Source organism: Stylophora pistillata, chromosome 8 (assembly GCF_964205215.1).
Source record: "Stylophora pistillata chromosome 8, jaStyPist1.2, whole genome shotgun sequence".
Classification (NCBI taxonomy): Eukaryota; Metazoa; Cnidaria; class Anthozoa; order Scleractinia; family Pocilloporidae; genus Stylophora; species Stylophora pistillata.
This window is the reverse complement of record NC_142526.1, coordinates 17,996,940-18,022,753: the sequence shown is the minus strand read 5'-3', so window position 1 is coordinate 18,022,753 and position 25,814 is coordinate 17,996,940. Positions and strand designations below refer to the sequence as shown.

Below are 25,814 nucleotides of genomic sequence, written 5' to 3'. Positions count from 1 at the left end.
GAATACCTAATGTCTTACACACTGTCGCCCTCAGAAGTGCATCCTGGAGCGTTCACCACAAGTTGCCCGAATTTCTTCCGCGTGCATTTCAGTACAAATCTTGAAACGAGAGCGTCGTCACAAAAGTGCACGCTCAATGTGCGAGCTCCTATTAATTACAGACAGGAACTGGCAACATCTGAAAAGATGACAGGCAGACGCTGAGGGTGGGCTTATTGAATCGCCAAGAAAATTCCAGTGATTTGCTCCCATTTCTACTGGTGTGGGCAACCTCGGTTTTGATTACGGTCAAATCGTTTAGTCCTCAAGGAGTACAAATGTCTTCAAATAACTTCTCATTAAGCTGCGTTTCGAGTGATCAAAACGCTACGTTGATGTAAAACCTGGGCCCGGGGCCCGTTTCTCGAAAGTCCCGGCAACTTAACGGGCCCGAAGCCATGTTTTTTAAAATCAAAATTTAAAGGATAGGAAAGCAGGTTCTGACACCCTAACCAGTCTTTTTTCTCTCTTTAGCTGATAGTTTTGTTATCATTTTCAAAACTTTTGAATCCCCATCTTGAATGAATACAAAACAGCTTTACGGGCCCGTTAAGTTGGGAGTTTCGAGAAACTGGCACCTGAGATACGGAAAGAATTCGTTCTTTCTACTTCGACGTAATGCATGACGGGATAACAAGAGCATTCCTGCCCAGTCTCATGACGACGGTTCCGCGTCCTGAACTTTGCAGTCAGAGGTTGGTTGTCCTTTTGTTGACATAAACTGCAGTTTTTCGCTGCCAACTTTAAAAGTGCATTTAAAAGAAAAGTCTTCTTTGGTTGGGTACATCGAAAAGTCTTTCAACCGCGGTGCTTATGATGTGAATGTGGGTACACAGTCGACGCTAAGACAGGGCACTCGATATGTCAAGCCTCATAATATTGGAGTCGGTGAGTTGATCAGTTTACTTCGTTTATGAACTTCACTACTTAATCTTATTGACATTCTTCTTCTTGTTCATTTCAGTTTTCTTTAACTTTGGTTTACAACGTACTTTACAACTCACAAACGCAGCTGATGTGAAACACTGTTAAATTTCGCACCCAGGCATTGTGATTACTAAATTATTTAAGGGAAATGCCAAACATATCATGCAGTTACAATTTATGGAGGGTTAATCAAACTTTTTTTTCGCTTTTCCTTGGAGATGGAATATAGATTTATCAGAACCGAATTTAAGTTGTTGAGATTTTTTTTATCAACATATCTTTGTGGATATCCTGTATTTCAGTATTTTTATTTCCTGAGTTCGTCATCGAATGTGTAATTAAAGAAATCGAACAAAACTATAATTAACTACAATATGATACAAGTTTCAAGCTGTTCTATATCAAAATATAAACAAACTCCCACTGTAGTCAATGGCCCTCAGGTCAGGTCTTCCTTGAAACAATACCTGTTGTTATTTTCATTGACTGATGCTCAACGAAAGGGAACTGGGGATTTCAGTAATAGGATAATAGATGAAAAAGGGGGATTCAGTAGATATGCGTTATTAACCAAGCGTGAGGTCAAGATGACTGGATGTTGGTCGAGTTCTCTTTTTGCATTTTTATGGACCGTGATGGAGTCGAGGTCCATAAAAGAAAAAGAACGAGGCAAATATACAGTCATATTGACGGAACAAGCTTGGTTATTAAAGGATTTATTATTATTGCAAAAAGATTTTCACTTTATCAAGAATAAATAATGACTTCTTTACTTCAAGAGCTGGGAAAGAAAGCCAACTGTACAGGGCCGTTCTGAAAACCACTTTTTGTGAGAACGCACCCTGTCTAAATATTATTATTATTATTATTATTATTATTATTATTATTATTATTATTAACTGTGTTTGTAGTACAACAAACTCAGGAGAGTTGTTTTTGATTTCTTTGTTTTGACTATCCTCTGCCACTTTTTGCATTTCCATGGCTGAAATTGTCCAAGAAGTACGAGTGTAGTCCTAATTCCATTTTTTTCATGCTTGGGATCAATGCAAGCAATCCTGAGTGGGCAAGCCTGCTTGGGTAGCCAATCAGAACACAGGATTTGTTTCATCTTGCCTACGGGTGCTACGAGCAATGTAATAAAAGACAGTATTGGACAAATTTCACACATTAATTTTGGAAAATATCAGTGATGAAGAAGCAAAAAGCAGCAGAAGACAGTAAACCAAAAAAAAAAACATAATCCAAGTGGGTTTATTGTGCTGAAGACAGTTGGCTTTCTTTCCGGCTCTCCAAATAAACAAGTTATTCTTGACTCATAATAATTAAAAGCAAAATCTTTTTCCTATAAAATATGACTTATATTGACTAAGCCTTATTGACTAAGCTTTATTGGTCTAGAAGGGTGGATATTAGCCTTGTTCTTTTCTTTTTGGGTTTTATGGCCCTTGACCTTGTCATGGTCTATAGAATTGCAAAAAAAAAAAAATTCTTGCAATATCCAGCCGCCTTGACCTTAAGCTTGATGGTCAGTAATGCATACAATGGCTAGAAGTATTCCATAACACTTAATGTAACTCTTTGAAAACACAGACTTAATGCTTCCCAAATGTACATGTAATATTAGCCTTTGCCAAAACGTTTTTTATGATTTTGTTACTATGGTTAATTTTTATGTTCTTCCACTCAGTTTTAAGTCTATTTTTAATTCCTTCTAATACAGAGCTGTGAATGGGAGCTAGTAACTGGCCAAAAATTCTAATGATCAGGGCATTTTTAGCCACTGTTGTCACCTCAATTTACAACTTACCAAAAATGTTGATAAAAAAATTTTGCAAGTTTTGAAACACTGATGAGATGTGTACAGTGGCTATTTTCCAGGTGTTAGTCAATTTGAATATTAAACTTACCAGGTATAGATGTGTGAATCAGTTCCATGTTCAGAATTCGCTGGAAGGTTGGGTGCAAACTTTTTCAATTGGAATACTGGGTTCATGTCCCTTTATACACTAACATCAGTAGGCACTTTCTCCATACTGTCCTCTAGAGATTTTGTAAGGTGATGACAAGAACAATTTGGTTAAAAATCAAGATTTTCTTTCTCAATGATCATTTCCTTTATTCTCCTGGCCTTGATGTGTGTTTCAAGAGTGATATGTAAAGAAAAGGTAGATGCTAATCACTCTTTGTATTACTCAGGATGCAGGGGAACTTGGAGACATTGATGACAGGCTTGAGAAAGATGGCTACAGAACCAACCTTCCAATTGAGCACAAACTTCGGTATTTTTGGAGACAGTTTGTGCGATCTGAAACCAGTCTCAAATCCTCTCTAGAGAGTGTTGAGCAGCTTCGTAAACAGCATGGAGAAGAAATGATTGAGGTGGAGAACTATGTTGCACACATAAGACAGCTGTCAGATGAAAGAGAAGCATTAACTCAAGAGCTGGAGACTGAAAACGAGCAGCTGAAGGCAGAGCTTGAACAAATGAAAGTTGAAAAGGAGGCGGGAGCTTATGTCTCAGAGGACATATGTGACTTGTTAACGGAGTCTGGCTTGACGCAGATTGGAAGAGACACCAGTCCTGTCAAGGAACAGGTGAATTATTTGATTAAGGAAAGGGCTTCATTGTCAGAGAAAGTTAAAAGGCTGGAACTTGATAATGAAGCACTCAAGAAGAATTCAAACTCAGAACAGTCAGATAAGCGGCTGATGAAAATTATGGAGGAAGAGAGGAGAGACATGGAAGAAGAGATGAATAGAATGCGTGAAATGATGAAGCAAGTGAAACAGGAAGAAAGGAAGATTCATGAACAAGAGGTAAAGAAATTTACTGACGAGAATGACAGCTTGAGAGCTCAGCTGGATAAAACTAAAAAACAGTGTGATGAGGACATGAGAGACCTGATTAACAAGCATCAAGGTTTGTTCTCAAAAAAACACAATGCAAATTTAAAAGCAAGTTCATTTTTAATTAATTCTCACTACAGCAGAATCTGAATTTCTTTTCTTTTTGTACAAACATTTACCACATTGAGATCACCCCTTCCTCCTGTGTAACCAGGATTAAACTCTGACAGCTTTGATAATTTATTAACATGTGATTGTGTGTATATGTTGCAGGTAATTTTTGCTTTTACCGGTAGTTAATTTTATTTTTAACTACTGTTGGTAAATTTGTTTTTATTGCATTTTTCTTATCTACTTATCTGTTTATTCATTCAAAACAGCTATTACTGTAATATTAATTTAGTGAGTTTGTGTTGTTCAAACTGCATTCAGGAGAAAAATTGAAATTGCTGGAGGAGAGAGAACAAGAGAAAGAAAAAACAACTGCTCATGTGGGGAAGGCTGATAGAGTAATGGCTGAAGTTGAAGAGTTGAAAGGGAAAATGAAATCCATTGAACTGGAGAAAACATCTCTACAGGCCACAGTAAGTAAAAAGTTAAAAAAATTAGTACTTTTAGTAAACCCTGTCAAAGAGTTTATATTTTAAATTGATTCTTTTTTGTTTACATGATGGATATAATTATGATAAAGTTAAAGTATTTTGTGTGCCCTAATTTTAAACAATGAACTATCTAAATTAATTGTAGTACATTTACATTGTAATTTTTTTTCTTTCACCCTTTTAAATTGTTACTAACTTCTGAGAGAACCTTTATCTTCCTCAGGATCTGCCACAAATGAGATGGCTCCTCAACTTCTATATGTATTACACTCATAAACTACAAATCAAAATGTCAAGCATGAAATATTCATGTCCTTCCAAATATACGATAATGCCATGATTCTTCTGAAATTTTGTGAATTTCTGTTCCAAGAATGTTAATAATTTTCAATAACGTTCTTCTTCCTTGCAAAATCACCATTATGCTCCAAATTCACTTATCACTTTCCTTTGAATATTCATCCATTTAGTTGCAATCCTTGTAAAGATGTTTTAAGGCAATTTTGCAGAAACTCGTTCTATTTGATGGGGTATGACATGTTCCACTTGCGACTTCAATGGTACCTTTGTTTGATACACAGGTACGAGCACTGGAAGAAGAAATTGATAAAGAAAAGGAAGAAATTATTAAGACTAAACAGTCCCAAGAAGATTCAATCAAGAAACTCAAAACAGAACTATCTGGGACTAAGCAAAAACTTCAAGAAACAGAGGTTTTTCAGATGTGATTTAAAATGAGTGAAAATAGTTAAACACATTGTAAATTATATCCTTCACAATTTTGTGGTCTCAAGTTTAGTGTTCAATTAATGCCCAAGTCCCAAATGAAGATTAGGTACCCAAGGGGCCCAGGGGCTACAACTGCAGTTGCACCTAAGGTGCTAGAACATCCAACTGGTCTGCCCAAACTGCAACCCAGCCACAAGCCCCTAGCACCAAAACCCCCCACAAGCACCTGTCACACTGGAGCCCAAAGGCTCAATGTAATAAAAAAATTAATTAATAAACAGATAAATAAATAACTGAAGAAATAGCTACCAAATATAAACCCATGAACAAGGAAACAAGGAGTTGGGAATGGGAGGGAGGGAATGCCCAGAAGCTATCCTCAAGGACAACAATGCCACACTGTTGAACAGTAAACACAGTGCAGTCACATGGGAAAAAAATACACATACTGATGAGGAGTGCCACTGTACAAGGATGGCCCCAGGCCTCCAACAACTATATGGTTGCCGCAAATGCTACAGAACACAGCGAAATGCTGTACAAATTCTAACAGAAGGCAAATACATTAACAGCGCACCTGCAAAATGGCTGCTAACCAGATTAGCTCCTAATCATTAACTGTGTTAAATTCCATTTAATGATATTAGAATCTTGTTTTCAAAGCTAACACTAACTTACCCAAGCCTTGAAATAACCAATTAGTCAAAATCTTCTAAACCTCTTGACTATGCACTAGTAGTTAAGGTGTTGATTCATTGGACAAGTGAATGATTGGGAGGATTTTGTACAAAATGTCATTATCGATAGCAGTGTAAATTATGTAGCATTTAAACATTTTCTTTCCCAGTTGAAATGACAATCTTAGTTTAGGTCTAAAATAAATCTTGAGAATTTCCTATTTTTACATAATTATGAACCAAGGAGATATTCTTTCTCTTTTTGTTTTCTTGGAGGTAAACATTCACTTTAACTATTAAGTCAACTCATTGTTACTGACATTTAAATTATTTACATATTTGTTTAATTCTTTATAAGCTTTGATTTTAAGTGTAATATTTGAATTTATGTAAATAACACTCCAGGTAAAACTCAAAACAAGTGAAGAGGAAAAAAAGACTGTAGAAACGCGGCTACAGGTGGCACAGAAAGATCTTACAACCATTCGTGATCGAGAAGCAAAACTCTCCAGTGAGAAGGTAATGTAGGGTACTCTTACTTCACTCAAAAATCGCGCAGAAAAGCAGACCTGATGTAATCCCAGATTACTCTCCACACTCAATTAAAAAGAATTGCTTTAATCCTTTCACCTCCAAGATCTGAGTAGAAATTCTCCTTAAAGTCTATAATACAATTTCTATGATGTTGGTTTGGAGAATTTGGTACTGGGTCAACTAGAACTTCCCTAAGTGATCATTTTCTTTATTCTCATTACTTGTCTGCTTGATATTGTATTGATGTTGTGAGGAGAAATTCTGTCTTGGTCACTCGTAGGAGTGAAAGGTTAATATCACTAGTTTTTGTGTATTTATTAAGTATTTAGATATAGTTCCTCAATGGAATTGTATATATTAAAGAAAAAAATCACATCCTTAGGGATATTTTTGGACTCATATGTAGTACACAGCGGTTAAAATGAAATCGGTTTTATTCACGTACCTAAGAGAACTACCTAAATAATTAAACACATGCTGTATATATGCAGGTCTCGAGGGTATTACATCACACCATCACGCCTCGCATTACATCGCGCATATTTCATGCTCGTTGGCATCCTATACACTACATCATATCTTCTATATTTTGGTTAATGATTAGGTTAATTTGATCTGTATTTCATCCATTCTTCAGGACAATGTTATGACTGAAGCCAAGTCTTCAACTCAAAAGTATGTACTAAACACTACTTCGTTAACTTTGTATATCCATAGTAAGTCAATATTATTTCCTTTTGTCTTGCCGCTATTAATTAAAGTGACATTAATCATTGCTTCATAGAGTGTTTTCTTGACTAAGTGGTGATAGGTGCTAGAAAACTTGTCAAAAGTATATGAAATTACATTTTCTTTCCAATGTGTTTTCTAATATTTCTCATTTAAGAGTAATTGAATTATATGTTTTAATAAATTGGTTTCAACATTCTCTGATTTGGTAGAAAGAAAGATACATGTACAAATTTATAATGTGCAATTTTATATTTCTTTTGAATGGTCAGGGACATCCTATAAAAGAGAAATTTTAATATGTATCAATCCTACATCTACATATTGATTAACAGCATTTTGCTTTTCTCATTTAGGCAACAAATTAGAATACAGCAACTCAGTGATGAAAACAGCAGCCTTCAAGAACGACTACAGACAGCAGATGACACAATTGAACGACAGATAAAGCAGATTGAAAATCTAACCTTGCAGCTTGGAGAGGCAGAGAGGAATCTTGCAGAGAAAGAAGAAGATATGGAAACCTTAGACAAATCATCTAAAGATGAGGTATGTGCAATCTACAGAATTTCTTATAAAGCTGAATTATAAATGTTTAGTAATGATGAAAACAAATTTATCAAAAGATAGGCAGATATGTTCAGCCATATGATGTTTATCTTTTTAATGACTGGAAAAAAAAAAGGGAACTGTCTTTTTAATGCAACTCAACTTTCTCTGCACTAGCATACAGAGAATTTTGATGTAAATTAGTGGGGAGAATTTGGTTCCAGATCTCGAGATTACTTTGGTTTTTGTTTTGCATTTTCCTGGAGAATAGCCTTAATTTTGTTACCTTTCTACTTCTTGCAAATAAATTAGTTGTGCAAGTTAAACTATAAATGTATTGCTTTGAGTTTTTTTACTTAAAAAATCTGTAGTCAACACATGCAATGATTTTTGTGAGAACCCACACTTTTTCCTTTTGTTTATCTTCATGGGGCTGATGTATAAAATAATTAATGATTCACTAGATAGCTAACTGGTGGACTGTTAGATAAGCCATATGCAGCAGCTGATAACAAGTTTCTCATTCATAACTGCATAAATACTGACAGCATGTGCAAATGTGCATGTAGTTCTTTTTCCTCTGCAAATCATTAACTGTGATATTTTAGATTGGATGTCCTACCCTGAACTGCCAGTCTGTCATGATTCACAAAACAAACCTGTTTGCCACAAATTAACAAAGCAAGTCTTAAAATATCTCAGTTTGCTGAATTACTGATTTCTTATACTTCTATTTAAATACATAAGCTCAACACACTTAAGGCAAAGTTAGCAAGAACCACAAGTGAAGCAACCAGTTTGAAAGAGGAACTGTCTGAAACAAAACAAAAACTTAACAAGGTCAGTAGAGGAGTGACAATAAAGCAATTTTTCAGGTAAAATTATGGTGACAGTCTTTACAGGAATGGTACAAATTATGACACATTTTGCTCAGCTGCAGACTAGATAGGTTAATTAATGAACATTAAAAATGCATCACTTGTCATGCACCATTACATAGTAATTATTTAACCAAGACAAACAATTTTAAAAAGTAGAGGGTGTAATTATAGGTAAAGAAATTTTTACATGCACGTGCACTGCAGGTCAACACTTAACACTGATTCTTCATGATAACCCACTTTACATGTACATGGGCTTCATATGAATTTTACACAAGCTTACATAAATGTATGTGCTTCAATCCCTCTGGCCTGTCGCGGAGAGAGATCATTTTTACCACAACCTACCAAGCTAGTACCAATAACTGTGTTAATTTTTTTCTTCGTCTCATTGGCTTATGTGCCAGTAGTTAGAATGTACATTCTCTCATTTAGTAAAATTCATACAAAAACAATATGGAGCAGATATCTTTCAACCATTTTCTCAATTAGGTCTTGTTGCTATCAATATATTAGTATTGACACCTTTACACCTTTACAAAATACATTCATCTTTGTTAATGACCAATTCCATAACCCTTTAGTCTACAGTCTATTTGCCTCCCAGCAATACCAGTTTGAAAGTTTATACAATAACATTAGATAAATGCAGATAACTAGCTAGAGATTTATCTCTGAAATGAGATAATTTATATCACTGCTTCAGGGTAGTCAAACAGTGGATTTTGTGTAATTTTGAATAATAACAATACTATAGTATCATTTCTCTGTGATATTTGTCTTGGGCAAGTCTTAAGCTAATATCATTTCCTTTTGAGCAATAAATGATTAAATTTTGTACTCCAGTTATTTTTAAGCATCCCCTGACCCATGTGCTTTATGGCTTATAGATTATGTCTGACCACAAGACTAATGAATTGAGCTATCAAGAAAAGTTAATGGCAGAGTCTGGCCGCAGCAAGAGTGCTGAAGAGGAGAAGGAACTACTGCGTGAACAGATTGTTGACTTGAGAAAGGTTAATGCACAACATGTCAACTTATAGCTTGTTAATCTGATGAAATTTTAACTTAATTACATTGTCTCATATTTCAGTGCTAAGATGGTTCTATGGAAAGGGGAAAAGCTTCTAAATTTGTTCAGCTTCTGGTTAGGTAGTAAACAAAATTAATTTTAAACTGTGAATTTTAACTCAAATGAGGGAACAGTGGTGTAATACTAATTACCAACTTAAAAGGTGCAAGAACACTTTTATGCACTATGTATGTAATTAACAAAGCATACAAAAATTTACCATGAAATGTATAGCTTCATTTTGATATGACCACATAGTTGCCAAAGTTGTACCAGACATCACTTGTAATTACTTTGTGGCTGTAACCATTTCTCCTTGCAACACACATAATCAGTGCACTAAATTATACTGCTCAGTGAAGCATTTATCAAACAATTGTTTTTCAAAATTTATTTTGATATTGGCTTTCAAGTTTTTCAAAGTTTTGTTGAAGTCCCAAAGAATGGACTGTGATGCAAAAGAACAGTTACTTTTCTCTGCAGTCTATTCACAAAATAAGTGTTTGGAATCTAAGTTTGCCAAGTTTAAAGTATAGTTTTAAACCAATTTGTGTCACAGGACATCTAAGAAATTTGTATTATTTATTGCATTATTTATTGTTAATTCCCAATCCCTTTGTAAATTTTTTATGACAGAGCTGTACTCAAACATGAAAGCTTATCTCGATTTTTGTTTAACTAAGCTTTGTTTAGTTTTTTTTTTTTTTTATGAAAAGTGGCTCACAATGCAACAATAGTTAATTGAAGACATTATTAATGAAACAATACATACAAGATATTTCAATACTTCATTACTACTGATCCTCTCCTACTGAGCTATTTAAGAGCATTTAGTGCTGATTTGATTTTTTTTTTATCGCACAATGTTGGGGGAAGATAACGGTCATGAAGGAAAACCTCTGCCAGCTATTGAGGTTCTGTTTGAGCTTGGTGAAACAAGAAAGTGGAAACACATCAGTGGAAAAAAAAAGCTACTGGGAGAAAGTTGTACATTCTTGTTGGAAAACTTAAGGAAATTTTAAATGAATTTTAGCTTTCTTATACACTGAATGCAAATATGGCATCCAATTTGAGTTGCCATCGTTCTGGACTGACTAGCCTCTTACACATGTAAGAATCCTTTTGTATTTCCACGGGAAGATGAGGCTAGTCAGTCCAGAACAATGGCAATTCAAATTGGACACCATATTTGCATTCGGTGTATACAATTTTTGTTTTTGAACTTGGTTCCAAAGTAGTTAGTGAAACCATTTGTTTGAATAAATACATTGTTTTCTGACTCTTAAAAGAGTCAAGATTTGTTTCTTAAAAACAACTTCCTTCACTGGCATCTTTAAGTTACATTTACTGATGTGATGTATGATGTGACATTTTTCATCTGTTACAATAACAGGATCTTGAAGCATCACTGGCAGCTAGTATGAGCAGAGAGAAAGAAACCATGGAACAGACTGCAGCCCTGGAAAAAGAGAAGGAAAATTTAGCCAGAGAGCTTGCCTCTTACATTAATAAAGAGAAAGACAAGGTACGTGACTTGCTCATCATTACAAATTCTGATTTTAACTTGTACTGAAATAAATGTTGTAAGTAGTTATCAAATTCCTCTAAGGGAAAGACGAAACCTCTAAATTCTGCCTGGCTCCCAATATGTGGCTGGGTAGTTCAGTTGGTAGTAGGCATAAGTTTGAATCCCATCAAAGCCTGTAATTCTGTAATTGCAGTCCACTTGGGAGGATCTTTTCTTTGCTGTCTTAAATAATGATTTTTTTTTTAGAGACCACTGATTGTTTATCCATTCTGTGTAGATTTCCCATTGTACTTCTTCTGTTTTTTTTTTCCACATGTGATTTTTTTTAACAATCAGGTACACCCCTTTGTTCTTCAGTAGCACATTATGATCAAATCCCGTTCAAGCATGTTTTTGAGGGGGAAATTATTCTATGATTAGTTGATAGTCATTTTTTATTTAAACTGTCCTTTGCCAGTTGAAAGCAATCTTAAGGCTCTCTGTTGTCTAATAATTATGGGTGTACGATATAAAGGTCAAGGGGTGCCTTTCATTCTGTCTAACCTGGATTTGACTGTATAATGTCAGAATGGTAGGGTTGAAAATGACATGTTGTGAGCAATAGCTGAAAGGCTTTAAAGTCACCTTTTAAGCCAACATGCAGTGTCTTAAGGCATGCAGTGAACATGAAATACATGATGTTTTGACCAGTGGAATAGGTTGTGCCGTATTGACCTACTGAGATCATTTACCTTCACAGAACGGCTGCAATTTAAGTCACATTACAAAAAGAAGTTACTGTCTTAAAAATTTGGCCTTTGACAGGGATTGAACCAGTGCCCAGTTGAACACTGCTCCCAACTAAGCTACATAGCAATTTGTTTGGAGTAAGGCAAATTTTAATGAACCTTTTATTCCCTGTAAAGGTCCCTTATGTTAATAGATCACTTTAAGTACACAATTTAACTTCAGTTCATTACTGATAGGTAGGATGAGGAAAGACAGGATTAAATCAATTGATTTGTATACTGCTTTCTTGTTTCAGTCAAAGAAAAGTGATGAGCTAACTGTACAGTTACAATCAATGGAGAATGAAAAGACTTCCCTTCATGCTGTTGTGTCCACACAAGAAAGACAGATTAGTGATTTGAATGTTAAGGTGCTGGACATATTTTGTAAGAATAAAGGCTGATAGTTTCTAAAGAAACTGTTTGGGGCTGCGTCGGTGGGGGTAACGAAATAATTTCAATATATTAACAAAGTTGAAATGGTAAATTGGCCACCGTTACGATTATAAAAGCTGACGTTTCGAGCGTTAGCCCTTCGTCTTTCGCTCCGACGAAGGGCTAACGCTCGAAACGTCACCTTTTATAATCGTAACGGTGGCCAATTTACCATTTCAACTTTGTTGATATATTGAAAATATTTTGAAAGATATTGGTTGCCGTGAGTTAGAGTTATATTTAGGAAGATAGAGGATAAGTGATAATTATTGATGCAGACCTATTAAGAAATCTCTCAGGATTTCAAGAGTATGGCTCTTAATAATTTCTGTATGCAGCGCTCTCCTAATAGCTTTGGCCTGTGAGGGAAACTGGAAAAAGTTTGAGTTTAACGAGCGGAGACACTTCTTTTTTTCCTGATTTGAGCGTCTCGAAACTCGACTCGAGCCTGGATCCTCGAAGTTTTTTTAGAATTGATTATCGGGACTGTCAACTTACGTTTGAGCGGTGCTGTACCCATCACACAAATGTTAGCTGTGGTATCGTGCTGGCAAGTAAGAGTGGAATTTTTGAGGAAGTTAGGCGGTGAAGCTCTGTAGCACTATAGTTGAATGTACCTTAACTAGCGAAGCTTCAACTGGACTACAGTATGTCTATCTGTTCGTTACGTCTGTACCTTGTGTCGACTCGTCACTTTTGGACAATCATGTCTAGAAGTAAAATTGAATGGTAGTAACTTGAAGGATCCATTTAACGTGGTGATCGAGTCATTGAGTTTCCAGTAATCTGGGTTCAAGTGAGGGAAGTCGATGTTAGTTTGAGTCGCTGGAGGGTTTAAGGTAGCGAGGTTTCTAGATAGCGGTGATAACTCTATGCGCTTTGGGTTCTTGCTACTTTTCATTGTCCCTGCCACATTCTTTGTTTCCAGTTGCATTGGTTTTGGATTCTAACACCAGTTGTTTTGTAGTAGTAGAAGTAGTAGTAGTAGAAACTTTATTAAAGTGTCAAAAACCGTCTAGCCAGGGAACAAATCCCCTACTAATTTGGTTTTGGATTTGCTTGCGTGGTACTGTGTTTTCAACTGATTGTGGCACCAGCAAATTATTGTGCAAAGTTGGGTGACAATGTCTTTTTCATTTCAATTTGCTGGTACAAATACTTTTTCAATTTCATTCGTACTGAGCTTTTTCTTTCCTCTTCTTTTTTCTTTTTTTTCAGCTGGAGAAAATGGATGAGAAGTGTGCTGAGCTTGAAGAGCAGCTGCAAAAAGAACAGAACAGAACTTTAGGTGAGATGCCATTAAATATTCACCATGATCTTGTTATTCGAAGGGTGCATGACACCATCTAACGGATAATTCGCAATCCAGGAAAAGGTGTAGTTTTTGTTGTGGACACTTATTCGCTGGATGTTTGTATGCTGGTCGGTCGCCCTTCAAACAAATGTAGCCTGGCCCATCTAGATTATTTAACGGATAGATTGCAATCAAGTTGGACGTATGTTTTTGTCTATCTCTGTTGATTTGTCCAATGAATGGTTATCTTCTCACTGGATAGTGTTATTATTGAAGAACCAGGCAAGTCTAACAATGTCAGTTCAGCTGTGAATTACGTGCAGTCCCTCCTTTTCGGCGAAGGCCGCCGCGCGAATGAAAATAAATCAGCGAAAAAAAAAAGTTGCAGTTAGCGCGTTGCGTAGAACTCAGGGTTCGTGCGTCTCAAACTCAGAGTTTCCGTGCGGCGCGCGGACATCGAGTTTTTTCTTTTGCTGATTTTTTTTTACTCACGCGACGGACTTGGCTGGAAGGGAGGGACTGCTGATCTACGTCCCCCCTCCCTCCCCCACCCCTAAGATGTGCTTCTGCTTTCCAGGGGACCAGGTTCCCTAATTAAATCGGTCAGAAATAAATCTAACAGCTTTCTTAGTGATCCAGTGGAAAGGTCTTGTTCCTTTTTAAAGTTGTTTTGAAATCGTTATGTCATCACTTTTTTTGTTTTATGCTCAGAGTTAAGCACGCGATACGAGTTCACTCAAGAAAGTAGCAGCTCTGCTAAACAAGAAGTAGATCAGCTTAAAGAGGAAGTGAAAGTGATGTCTGCACAACTCCATAGACAGCACAATGCTTCCTTGGATAGTCAGGTACTTAGTGTAACTTTTGTTCCCTGATCTATTGCAATTCATGCTAAAAGTCTCTGAGGAAGCGATCACCTTCTACGGGCAGTCATTCACCTTCATACCAAGATTTTTTAAAGCTAGTTTCATGATACGAGTCATCAACTGAATGGAAACAATAAGATAAAGAATCGGTTGTCATGCACAAGGTTTTTTTTTTTACATTCTGTGATATAAAATAGCAAATGTCTACAACCTGAAGTGAATTATTTTGCTCCAATTGTCCTCGTGAATGTTTGTGTTTACAGGCGAAATATGAGAGGCTAATTGTGGACATGCGCAATGAGATCGAACGCGAACGAGAGAAATCCTCGGCGGAACGTCACTCGTTGGCGAGTCAACTGGAACAAGCTACCAGGGAAAGTAAAGATTTAAGTGCACTTTTACGAGAGAGAGACGAGGTAGAGCTCTTTCACTGATTAAGAACGGTTTCTCAATTTCTTTCTTTAACCCTTTTTTCGATCCCCAGGAGTGACCGTCGAATTCATTAATAGGGACTTTAAGCAGTCAGGACGTCAGGACGGCAACGCCACGGAAGACATCGATTAAAAAATGAGTTTCTACTTTTAGTTAGAATTTCGAAAATGGCTGCATGTGTTTACCATCTCATAGGGAGCCAGACCTCAAACTCAATATAACGCATAAAAGTAGCGTTGAGTTCCAAATGTAAATTAAAATAATTTGCCGCCGTGCTTTCGCTTCGCAGACGACGCAAATTTTGGTGATTTCACGTTGTTGTTTTGCAAAGGACGGCTAATAAATGTACAAAGTTTGAAACGCACGTGCTGAGCTATTATTCTGCCAATTAGATCTATTGTTTTTCCACGTTCTCGTTGCCGTCGCCGTCGTGGTTTGCTTAAATTTCCGAATATTGACATCGTTAGGACTGCTATTTTCTGTTTTCTTTAAGATCTACATTTAGCTGAAGTCCTGTTCATTTTATTTTCTAAACTGAGACGAAGAGCAACACAAGGCTAACGGACTCAAGACCTTGCATTTTTTTTTTCTTCTAGGAGCTTATTGCCCTTCGTGCAGAGCTCACTAACGCCAGTCACACTGGAACTAAGGCTTCTACAGCTTTGGAGTTTGAGAGTAAAATGAGAGGAAGCCTGGAAAACAGGACAGCACAACTAGAGAATGAGCTCAGCAAAGCCTGGGAACAAATTAAGGAGTTGTCCGCGAAAGGATCCATGTTGGAGACAACAAAGAGGCATCTAGAAATTGAACTGGATAAGGTATTGCTTCTGTTGACTGGTATCTAATTTCTTCCCGAATCAAACATTAAGGTCATGAGAATCAAGGAAATGATCACCAATTGAAGAAGCTCTAGACAGTTAAACAGATCCTCTTTGGCAGCACCATAAGAAATGTGTAGAGAACGGTATGAAGAATATGCATACAGTCTAATACTGATATTAGTGTTAGTGTTTAATGTTAAAGAAGATGTATGAAAACCAATTTGGTAAATAACTCTTCAGAACGAACACAACGATGAAAATCAAACTGCGATTAGTAAGCTGAGGGGCTGATTCTTTAGTTAATTGTGATAAAAATGCCAGAAATTTAATAAATTTTGTCATAAAAACTACCTGCTCTTATGTTGCTGTGATTCATTTTGTCATCAACGTGGGACACAGCAAATGTAAGTTCTCTACGAGGGTACGCTTTAAAACTTCAGCGTGTCATCACCATGGTAATAATTTAAGCCTTTCTGTGGCAGTACTATATGGACAACCTTGAAATTGTAACGGTGTTATTTCAGATTTTTGATTTATTTCATGAAGTATACGAAGTGGTGGGACACTTGTAGAACAGTGGACTTTTTTTTTCCTTCTGGGATTGAACACTCGCTGTTTCAAGCACTGATAATTTTAGTGACACACTACTTGTTTTTTTCGTACAGAAAATGCAGCAGCTGCGTCAAACAGAAAGTACTCTTCATAGGAGACAAGCAGAACACACCGCAGTTCTGGTTGCTAAGGATACCGCTCAACAACAAGCAGAGCAGGCTGAAACTAAGGTAAAATGTCTTCCATTTTTATTCACTTTTCTGTAGTTCTTTATTTATTTTGCCATATTTTTAAGGCCGTTGTTTTTTCAAACTATCAGTCTATTTCCATCTTTGCCAGTTCCGCCCATTAATTTCTTCCTTGACTTCCTTTAGCGATTCGTAACACGGTTAGCCTTTTAACCCCTGTAGGTGACCAGCATCTCATTTCTCCTCACAGTATTACCCCTGAATCAAACATTAAGGTCATGAGAATAAAGGAAATGATCACCAACTAATGAAGCTCTTGAACACTGTACAAATTCTCCTTGGCATACCCTTAGGAAATGTATGAGAACAGTTATGGAGAATATGTACTCTGATGTTAGGGTGTAACGAGTAAAAGAGATACAGATTGGTTTTTTACAGTTAAAGTTTAAGAATTTTTTATGTATTTAGTTGGCAGTTTTAAGGCACGAGTTCGAGGGTATCAGTGAAAAGTTGGAGCTCACACAGTCAGAACTGAGGCTTGCAAATGAGCAACTGGCTGAAATGAAGCTTACGTCTGAAGAAAATAACACCCTTAGAGTTCATCTGCAAGAGGAAGAGGTTAACAAGTGAGTGATAGCCATGCTATTTTTATCCTAACTGTGAGTGTAAAATACAGTTATGGTGTCTAATTTTAGACGAATGTTATACTAGATAATTCTTAAAAGGCAAGTGACTGGAATCGTGCAATTATGTTACGGAAGTTATTCACAACTTTGAAAAGATCGGCACCCATCGAAAGTGAACTAACACGAAGAAACATGGTTATAGAAGTAAAGAAACATCATTTTTCTGTTTTGACAATTATTTGTCAAGTAAATCTCAATATCATGCGTATTCTACAAAAATTTATGCTCAATACTATTACGGAAATTCGATCAATGACGATTCAACTGTTAACTTTTTTTACATTTCATATCAGTGCTCTTGAATCGTTGAGCTCAGTTTCAATTTTTTTTTTTTTCATAAATTTCTCTTTTAATTGACACAACTTTTCTAGTAAAAAACCTTGATTTTGTTAAACGAATTTCAAATACTATTAAGAAAATTAAGAAAAAGTTTAACAGGTGATGTTGATGACTAAACTAGCAATACTTACTGGTTTAGCAAAGAACACGAAAGTAAAACTTAAAGTCCTGACACGTAATTAATTTATGCATCACAAAATAACAAAATAACAAAATGTAAGATTTAAGTTTATATGCTATACAATATGATAGTCATATTCTGGCAATTCGACAGAAGATGACGTTTATTTTAAATTCTTAAAAGTAACTGTAATGTAAAGTAAAAAAAACTAAATCGACTTTTGAGGGAAAAATGCTATAACTGTTAGACGCACTGTAAATGCGCCTAAATCTGATTCTCGTTCGTATTAACTCCAACTGATACTAACTGGATCAATTTTGCCAACCTCTATACTTAAACTTTGCCAGACTTGCTTGTGATGTTATAGAACTCGAAGAGATGCTCAGGTAAACATAACATTGTTTGTAGAACTTTATTACGAATGTTTCTGAATAATAATCTTAACTGTTTCTTAAATTTTTTTGCTTTAATGAGTAAATGCCTTTAATGATTGCTCAAAGAAATTAATATCTATCAGATTTCTTTTTATTACCATTGAGTTTATATTAAAAATGAGGTTAAACTTTTTGCACTGAGAAGAACAAAACAAGGTGGTGGTGTTATTTGTCAGCAAAATTTTAAATTTACTTTGTTAAACAGTGCTATCTGTTGAACGGGTCAAAAGTGGAGAGATTTCCTTTTAAACTGACGTTGTTGTAAGAAAAGTTCATCTTACTTTGCTCGGTAGTTAGCTAGTTTTTAATACTTTAGGACCCTTGCAATGTTCATTGTTAGGAAAAGTAGGATGAAGCCAGTGTCTTAGAAAGCATGTTAGAAAACATGCTTGTTCTGCTTAAGTTTGCCAGTGTTTTCTAAGTATTATAATTATGTCTGAATTAAATGACTGTAAGATTTATCACTGTGAAAATAACGTACAATGTCACCAGTTTTCTATGAATTTTGAGGATAAGCTGAAAAGTGTGGTTTTCCGCTGGCTGAGGGACGAAAGAAGCGGAAAACGTTTTTCTCACACGCAGCTGGGAGAATGGGTTCGAGTGTTTGGGGCGTCTCCAGGTCACATGGCATTTCAAGGTTCAGTTGTTTTGTTGCCTTCCGCCATTGCCTGACCTTCCCCACCCACCCACCCTCCATATGTTTTTAGGGATATAGGATTTCAAGTAGTGCCTTAGTTCCAGTTATTCGTGCATGTTAGCCTTCTGTATCTAGCCTCAGTTTCAGCTGTTTTGTTAGTGTTGTAACCCTAATGGTTCATCGTGTTGATAGAATAAAGGTCGGGCTGCATGGTCGGCTTGGCATGGCTCCCAGTTGTGTGTGAGAAGAGTTATTTCCCATGCTATTTACGTACTGAATGAACTGAAGTGAAATGGTTGCCTTTGAATCCTGTCTTGTTGCAAGATTGATTTAAATATATCGCTCTGCCGCCATCACTTGTGCATGGATAAGAGATCCTTTCTTGACTTTGTAGGGGAATTCAACATCAAACAGTACAAGAACTAGAAAAGCAAGTCGAACTTCTTCGTGAAAGAGACGCTCAGCTGCAATACACAGTTCAAGAACAGGAGACCAAGATAGAAGCGTTGAAACAGAAGGTCAAGAATACTGGAGATAAGGTTGTGTATCTCTCTGCTGCTTATTTACTTGGTCGTTCACGTACGTTTTATTCAAATACTTCATTTTTTTCTTCATTTTTTCTTCATTTTTTCATTTGTGCCGAAATTTCTCAAACACTACATGCTGTGCACTTTTGTTTTCATAATGTACAAGAAATCAGCCAAAAATCAAACTTCTTGTGTCACGCGCTCGCAACATATCATGCCTTACGACGAGTAGCCTGCGCTAAAAACTGCACATATCTTGCGTATCACATATTATTCCCGAAGAGCAAGCTTTTTGTATGATACACCTCACTTGACAGTGAAAATCAGTCATAAAGGGCTTTGAGTCCTGACCCATATAGGTCAGTGGGGGAAAGCGCGAGTCAAATGCAATGGGCGAATTGCGCGCGAGTCACGCGCGAGAGAAAGAGTGACCAGCGAAAAAACGCGGACTAGAAACAAGTTACGACTGTTCTGAGGGCCATACTATCCGATAATTTGCAAGACAAACTAAAAGAGGCTGATCTAAACGTTTCGTGTTGGTTATTTCTTGATAGCATAAGCAAAAGGAAGATGACGCCAAGTCTCTGACAGAAAGAGTGAATGAGTTCCAACAAGAAGTGGAGTACCTACAGGGAGAGTTGGTTAATGCTGCTGAAAGAATTGATCAACTACAGAGGAAAAACGACGAGAGAAAAACCAAGGCTCATGCCACAATCAGATCACTCAAGTGAGTCTTGAATTTTCTACGCAAAGTTTAGTTCAGTTAACTCTTTTTATTTATCACAATGGGAAAGAGCATAGAAAGCATAAGAAGAAACAATTCTGATAAGGGGTTAAAGAGCCAATAGTAAGTTATACGTGTGAAGGTGTAGTCTGATCGTCCGGGTCCAGTTCGTGTGAAATGATCGGTTGGTTTTGCCGTGATGTTATTGGCTGTAAGACTCAAGTGACGTAAGTCGGTCGTGATTGGTCTGTTTCGATCTGTCGGTAAAGTTAGGTCGTTCTTTTTCGGTCGTTTGTGATGTTTATGTCGTGAATGAGTTGTTTGTATGGAGCGGGTAGCTGTTGACATCTGTTTAGGGGAGTCTGTTCTAAGTTAGTAAACCAGCTTAGTAAACTCCATACAAAGAACATTCTACTGACAACAATCATTGACTTGACTCTGATGATGACTTCCGCACAGGTTGTCGAAACGTCAGTCACTACCACCGACAACAGTCCTTCTCAGGACTACACTCACCCGGACGATCAGACTACACCTTCACATGTTACCCCCGGGTTCAAACCATTTACTGCAGTAAGTTATACGTAATGCATGTTAGCGGCCTCTAGCGTTTGAGAAAGGGAATGGCCAACGTGCAATTGATTTTGCTTTCGGATATGTTTGGTTGAGAAGCTGAGGAAAGGTAAGTTTTTAGACCAATCTGAGCGAAGTGGAATAAAATCATTGCATTGCGGGATTACTCTTGACATTCAGTTGAAAATTACTCCAAAGTAGATTTTCTTGATTTTAGGGATAGATTTGCACGTGAAAAGAGAAACCTCGAGTCCACAGTGCTGTCCCTGCAGAGCAGTTTGGAGCTGACTCAGGAGAGAATGAACAAGGAGGAAGAGCTCAAAGGCACAACACAGGCCGTTCAAAAACAGCTGATGGGAGAGAAACGAGAGCTACTTGCCAAGTGAGTCAATTGCTCAGCATTTATTCTCAATAAACAAGATGGAACATAGGATGACGTAACTTCAGATTAGAGCTAACGCCGATAAGAGGAAAAGTGGAAATCACGGAGGAATCGGTTCATAATTGAAATTAATAGCGACAATTGGCTTTATTTTTAGAGGATAACATTTTACAGAAGCAGAAACACGGATGTTCCTATTGCTTGAGCCAATTTATATTAAGGAATAGCCTCAAACAAATCTAAATCAAGTACAACATCTTTAAAATGCTTGCTGGCTGTAGACGTGGTCAAGGAGCTGAATTTGAGACTACTGGGAAACAAATCAATCTGTCTGTCAGAGCGAGACTGGAACCTGGAAGTGCAATCCTGCTCGGTCTCCCTCGAAACCGAACAGTGAAACCTAGTGGATGTCACAAGGTTGTCTCTTTTGTTTATTCTAGAATGAACTTGTATTCGTGTCTACAGGTTTTACTGTGCACTCATACACTGTACACTCAACGACACGGTTATCTTAGGGCCGAACAATCCGGTAGAATATTATCAGAAACTCAATGATAAACTCTAGGTTTTTTATACAAACAGATTAACAGACAGTGAGGAGGTCATCCGGGAACATCTGAGAAGTTTACGTCAAAGAGAGGCTGCACTGAACGCTCTGGAAAAAGAGAATTCTGAACTCCACGACAAAGTTAACTTGCTAGTACAAGAAAAGAGTACTATATCAAGAGAACTAGAGAAAACCAAGGTTAGTCAATCAGGCAATACAGTGCCAATTCATTCTGTATCAAAATTTTGTGCACAGACTTGAATTGAACAATTTATTTTGTAGTTGGTAGCTGCATATTAATAAGGCTGCTGGTAACCTGTCTAAGCTAGTTATTAAAGGATAGAATTAACACATATCTTATGTAGAAGCGTTGTAAGAGTTTCATTACGTTTGGTTTTGGAAACATGAATGGAAATAATGTATTACTATAAGCCATTCAGTAAAAGGTTGCGATAAGCTGGTTGCATGATCATGAAGATTGATTGCTTAGTAAGTGCCACCTTAACAAGCTGGTGACCAACATTCTCAGTCAGATTTTGAGGTTGTACCCAAGGTAATGTCTCTGGAAACAGCAGCGCTGCAAATTGTAGTGGTACTGTACGTTCGTAAGAACCACTTGCGGTGGCGAACGTGGCGGGCGTTGAGGAAGCTGGTTCTCTCGTCCAGGTCCACGGCCTGAGGTACCTCCACCAGCTTGTTAGATGATATAGATGATATTTCTAACACTCCTTGTAAGGTTGACTTATCTTTATTGTCCTTTCTTATACAATTTTCTACTTTGGGTATTAGCTCAAAATCTGTGAGAATGCTGGTCACCAGCTTGTAAAGGTGACACTTACTAAGCTATCAATCTTCATGCATCGTCATCATTTCTCACTTAGCTAGCGAATCACGTTAAGTTACGTGAAACAGTTCCTGCATACTAAGTATGTACCTTCGAGCTATTTATGCCTTACAATATGATTTTCTTCCTTAATTTTTTTACATTTTCAGTTTAGTTCTGGTTTAAGTGTCAATACGGCCAACAGGGTTTTTATAGTTTTGGTATGTATTTAACATGTAAAAAAGCATTCTTAAATAAAAATTGGATTCTGACGAGTCTTCGCCCTGAAATCGAGCTTTACACTTCCCGCTTTGGCCACGCCCATTGAAGGTGACCGTGAGTCGGGGCAAAAAAGAGATTGGGTTCAGAATGGGTCTTGACGTCAAGTCAGGAAGGTGCCAAATCCCGCCTGTGGTTCATTTCACTGTTTTTCAGTAAGGTAAAGAGTTTTCGGCGACATAAATATGCCCGATAAATGTGTTGTAAAAGTACTTCGTTTGTCAAACAAAGTAACAACACGACGCTCGAGACGCTCCTGGAGTGACGTCACTCATCACCAATCTTCCCTTACGCGGTCAATTTCATTGGGCGTGGCCGAAGCGGGAACTTTAAAGCTCGATTTTAGGGTGAAGAGGCGTCAGAATCAAAAATTTTTTTTGAGAATACTTTTTTACAGGTTAAAGAGATACCAAAACAATAAAAACCCTGTTGGCCGTATAGACACTTTAAACGAAAACAAGATTGACAATATAAAAATTGTAGATTACCTTTCGACAGAATAAGAATCATACTCAGAAAGATATCTTAAGAGAAAATAGCCTTTGGAAACTGTTATATGACAACAGAATAGACAGAAAATTCGGAGAAGAAAGGGCGTACCCAAGGTACCGCCTCTAAAAGAGCTAAGTTCTGTTCGTTTAAGTTACCTAATTATAATTTCATTGCAGAGGAGGCAAAGCGCCAGTTGTTTACACCTTTAGTCACCTTTTAAAGAAGAGGTGTTGATCGTGCTAAATTAAATTTTAAGAAATATTTTCTTGCTCAATAGTTCGACGTGGAGTTAACCTAAAAAAACGAGAATATCAAAAGGGATGAAAATATAACAAGATTCATTTCCAGGAAATTCCCTTACGGGATCAATTTATATAGAGTAAAGTCAATGTCTTCCTAATTTAAACAGCTTTTCGCAAGATGACGGAAACACTCCCATATTTAACAATGAACTGAAATTTACGTAGAAACATTTGTCTTCATGTCAAACCAACGACCACAACAAGAAACGCTGACAGACATTCTAACTGTAAGAAGACTGTCAAAAGGAATAGGAAATGATCAACCTGCTCATCGCAACCTTTTACCGAATGGCTTATAGTAATATATTATTTCCATTCATATTCCTAACACCAGAGGTAATGAAGCTCTTATAATGCTTCTAAATAAGATATGTTTTAATTTTATCGTTCAACATAGTACTTTTGCCGAGAGGGTAAGCGTTTGAGGATGTTGTCAGAGCTCTCTCGTTTCCATCGAAGGAGAAACTGGGCCAAAATGACACGTTTTCCTTTCTTGTCAATTGTTGTTCCAAGAGGTATCTGTGGTAGTTTATTTTTGTTCTGAAATTAGTAATTTTTTCCTTTGTCAATGGAAATATTTTTTATTAATTCTAGGCTCTTCTGTCGAGTCCGTACACAAGCCCCAAAGCATCAGGACCCATCGACTCTCAAGTACTAAAGAACGCTCTGGCGCGCCTTAATCAGGCAGACACTCTCGAGAAGTCCTTTTCATCGAGCTCTCCTGACCTGTACTCCCCTGAGCACAGGTCCCCAGAAAGAACCATGGCAGGTAATACACTGAATGGTTCCTTCAATGGCTCATATCGGCCGGGACTGATGAATAGCACAGTACACTGATACAATGGGTAACTTGTGCACAACACTCGGGACGCTTCTGTGGGCAAGCCCGCATGCATACGTCAAGAAGGAGGTTCCTTTATATCAAAAACAAATTAAGTTGTATTTATATTATTTTGTGAACACAACTGTTCTCAGATGGAAAGAAATCAATTACCGATACTGGTAGAAAGGGAGCGAAAATATAACCGCTACTCAAACAGGAAGCTATCGTTCTTTGGTTTTTTCATTTTAGCGTGCTACTTTTACGGTTTAGACTATCTGTGATTGAGGAAAGTACTGAAATGATGTCAAGCCTATTTTTTGAATACCCAGAAATTGAGAGCATTTATTTATGAACCCTTTCTTATCTCTTGGTACATTCTACACCCACAAAACTGACTTTGAAAATAATGATGAACAAGAACGAGGATCACTGACTTGTTTTGTTTTACAAAGGGTTCACTTAACTTATTGCATTTTTCTTCGTTTTAAAATTATATTCAGTGCGAGACCTATTACGCGAACAAACCAAATTGTAAACTAATTATCGTCAAATGTGGACGAAAAAAGAAATCTGTAGTCACTAATGTATGAGTATTGCAAACTCTTGAACAGTTTTACGAGAACCCCCTTTTTCGGTTGGTTATTGTTACCTCACTGAACATTGAAAACCCTGTGATTATTGAGGTATTGAATCGTAATTTACAGAAATAACTATAGCTCCTTAGATAGACCTTAAAGAATTCGCAATACTTTTCAAAGCAGTTTTGAAACATTTTTAATGATACATTGACCTATAGATCGTCTAAAGATGTGTGCGTGAGGATTAATATATTTCTTGAAAATAAGTGTTAATTTATTATCATAGCCTCTATTGACAGTTTCTTCAAAGGGTATTATATGGTGTTATTACTTTTAAACAATTGTGACTGTATTTTTAAATTATTGAACAAGTTATTGCTGTAAGTATTTTGTATAACAGATTTACATAGAAAAAACCCGACATAGTCCTGGTCTTTGGTAATGTCGCCAAATAAAACAAAATTTCACCAAGGCGTTAAGTTCGTTGGTATTTGGCAGGTGACAAAATTGAGAACTCAGCGCTGTCGATTGCACAACAGTTAAAATCGCTCTGAAGGAAGCTTGCGAGCGCTCCCATGAACACTTCAGCGTGAGGAACAAAGCCAGCAAGAATCTTGCTGGCTAGCAAGGCAAGAGCTGAATGTAAAGGGTTTGTGCGGAATCATGCTCAACCGCACGTGTCTCAGCGTAAACGAGAAGCTGCTTGCAGACTAGTTTGAACGCTGAGACGTGCTTTATGGGCGGTCATCATAGGAATTTTCATGTAATGTTCTTACGAAGCTAGAAAATCACAATTTTGATTAATGAAAAAAACATAACAGAAGTAAGCTTTTTCTTCTAAATTCGCCATGTCAGCTTTCTGAAAAAAGGAAATTTCAGTTTTGCAAGTGTTGTCGTTTTCTTTCTAAATAAATTGTCCTGGTACGCTAACCCTACTGCATTTGCGCAAAAGGAAGACCTTGAACTCGCGCTGCTATATAAGTGGGAGGAAGTAATTTCCTCTTATTGACGACGTCGTAGTCTACCGTCAGAACTCATTTGACTCCTAGAAAATTCTTTAGTTCTTCACATTCGAGGA

General features: G+C 37.0%; 1 protein-coding gene across 2 annotated transcripts; it reads left to right on the top strand.

Moving 5' to 3' along the window:
• The first annotated feature begins 698 nt into the window (after positions 1–698).
• Positions 699–25,207, top strand: LOC111329386 (uncharacterized). Of its 2 annotated transcripts, XM_022934081.2 has the most exons (23): positions 764–927; positions 3,166–3,889; positions 4,249–4,400; positions 5,000–5,131; positions 6,230–6,343; positions 6,996–7,033; positions 7,444–7,636; positions 8,384–8,476; positions 9,408–9,533; positions 10,983–11,114; positions 12,142–12,255; positions 13,538–13,607; positions 14,325–14,458; positions 14,740–14,892; positions 15,505–15,726; positions 16,395–16,511; positions 16,938–17,095; positions 17,963–18,001; positions 19,081–19,225; positions 19,768–19,940; positions 20,728–20,892; positions 21,475–21,637; positions 23,930–24,324. In XM_022934081.2, exons 1-23 carry the CDS (start codon positions 901–903, stop codon positions 24,170–24,172), a joined length of 3,627 nt encoding a protein of 1,208 aa, XP_022789816.2. In that variant the 5' UTR covers positions 764–900; the 3' UTR covers positions 24,173–24,324. The 2 variants fall into 2 exon arrangements, with proteins under 2 accessions (XP_022789817.2, XP_022789816.2); XM_022934082.2 differs by lacking the exon at positions 17,963–18,001 and having other exon boundaries at positions 699–927; positions 23,930–25,207.
• The last annotated feature ends 607 nt before the right edge of the window (positions 25,208–25,814 follow it).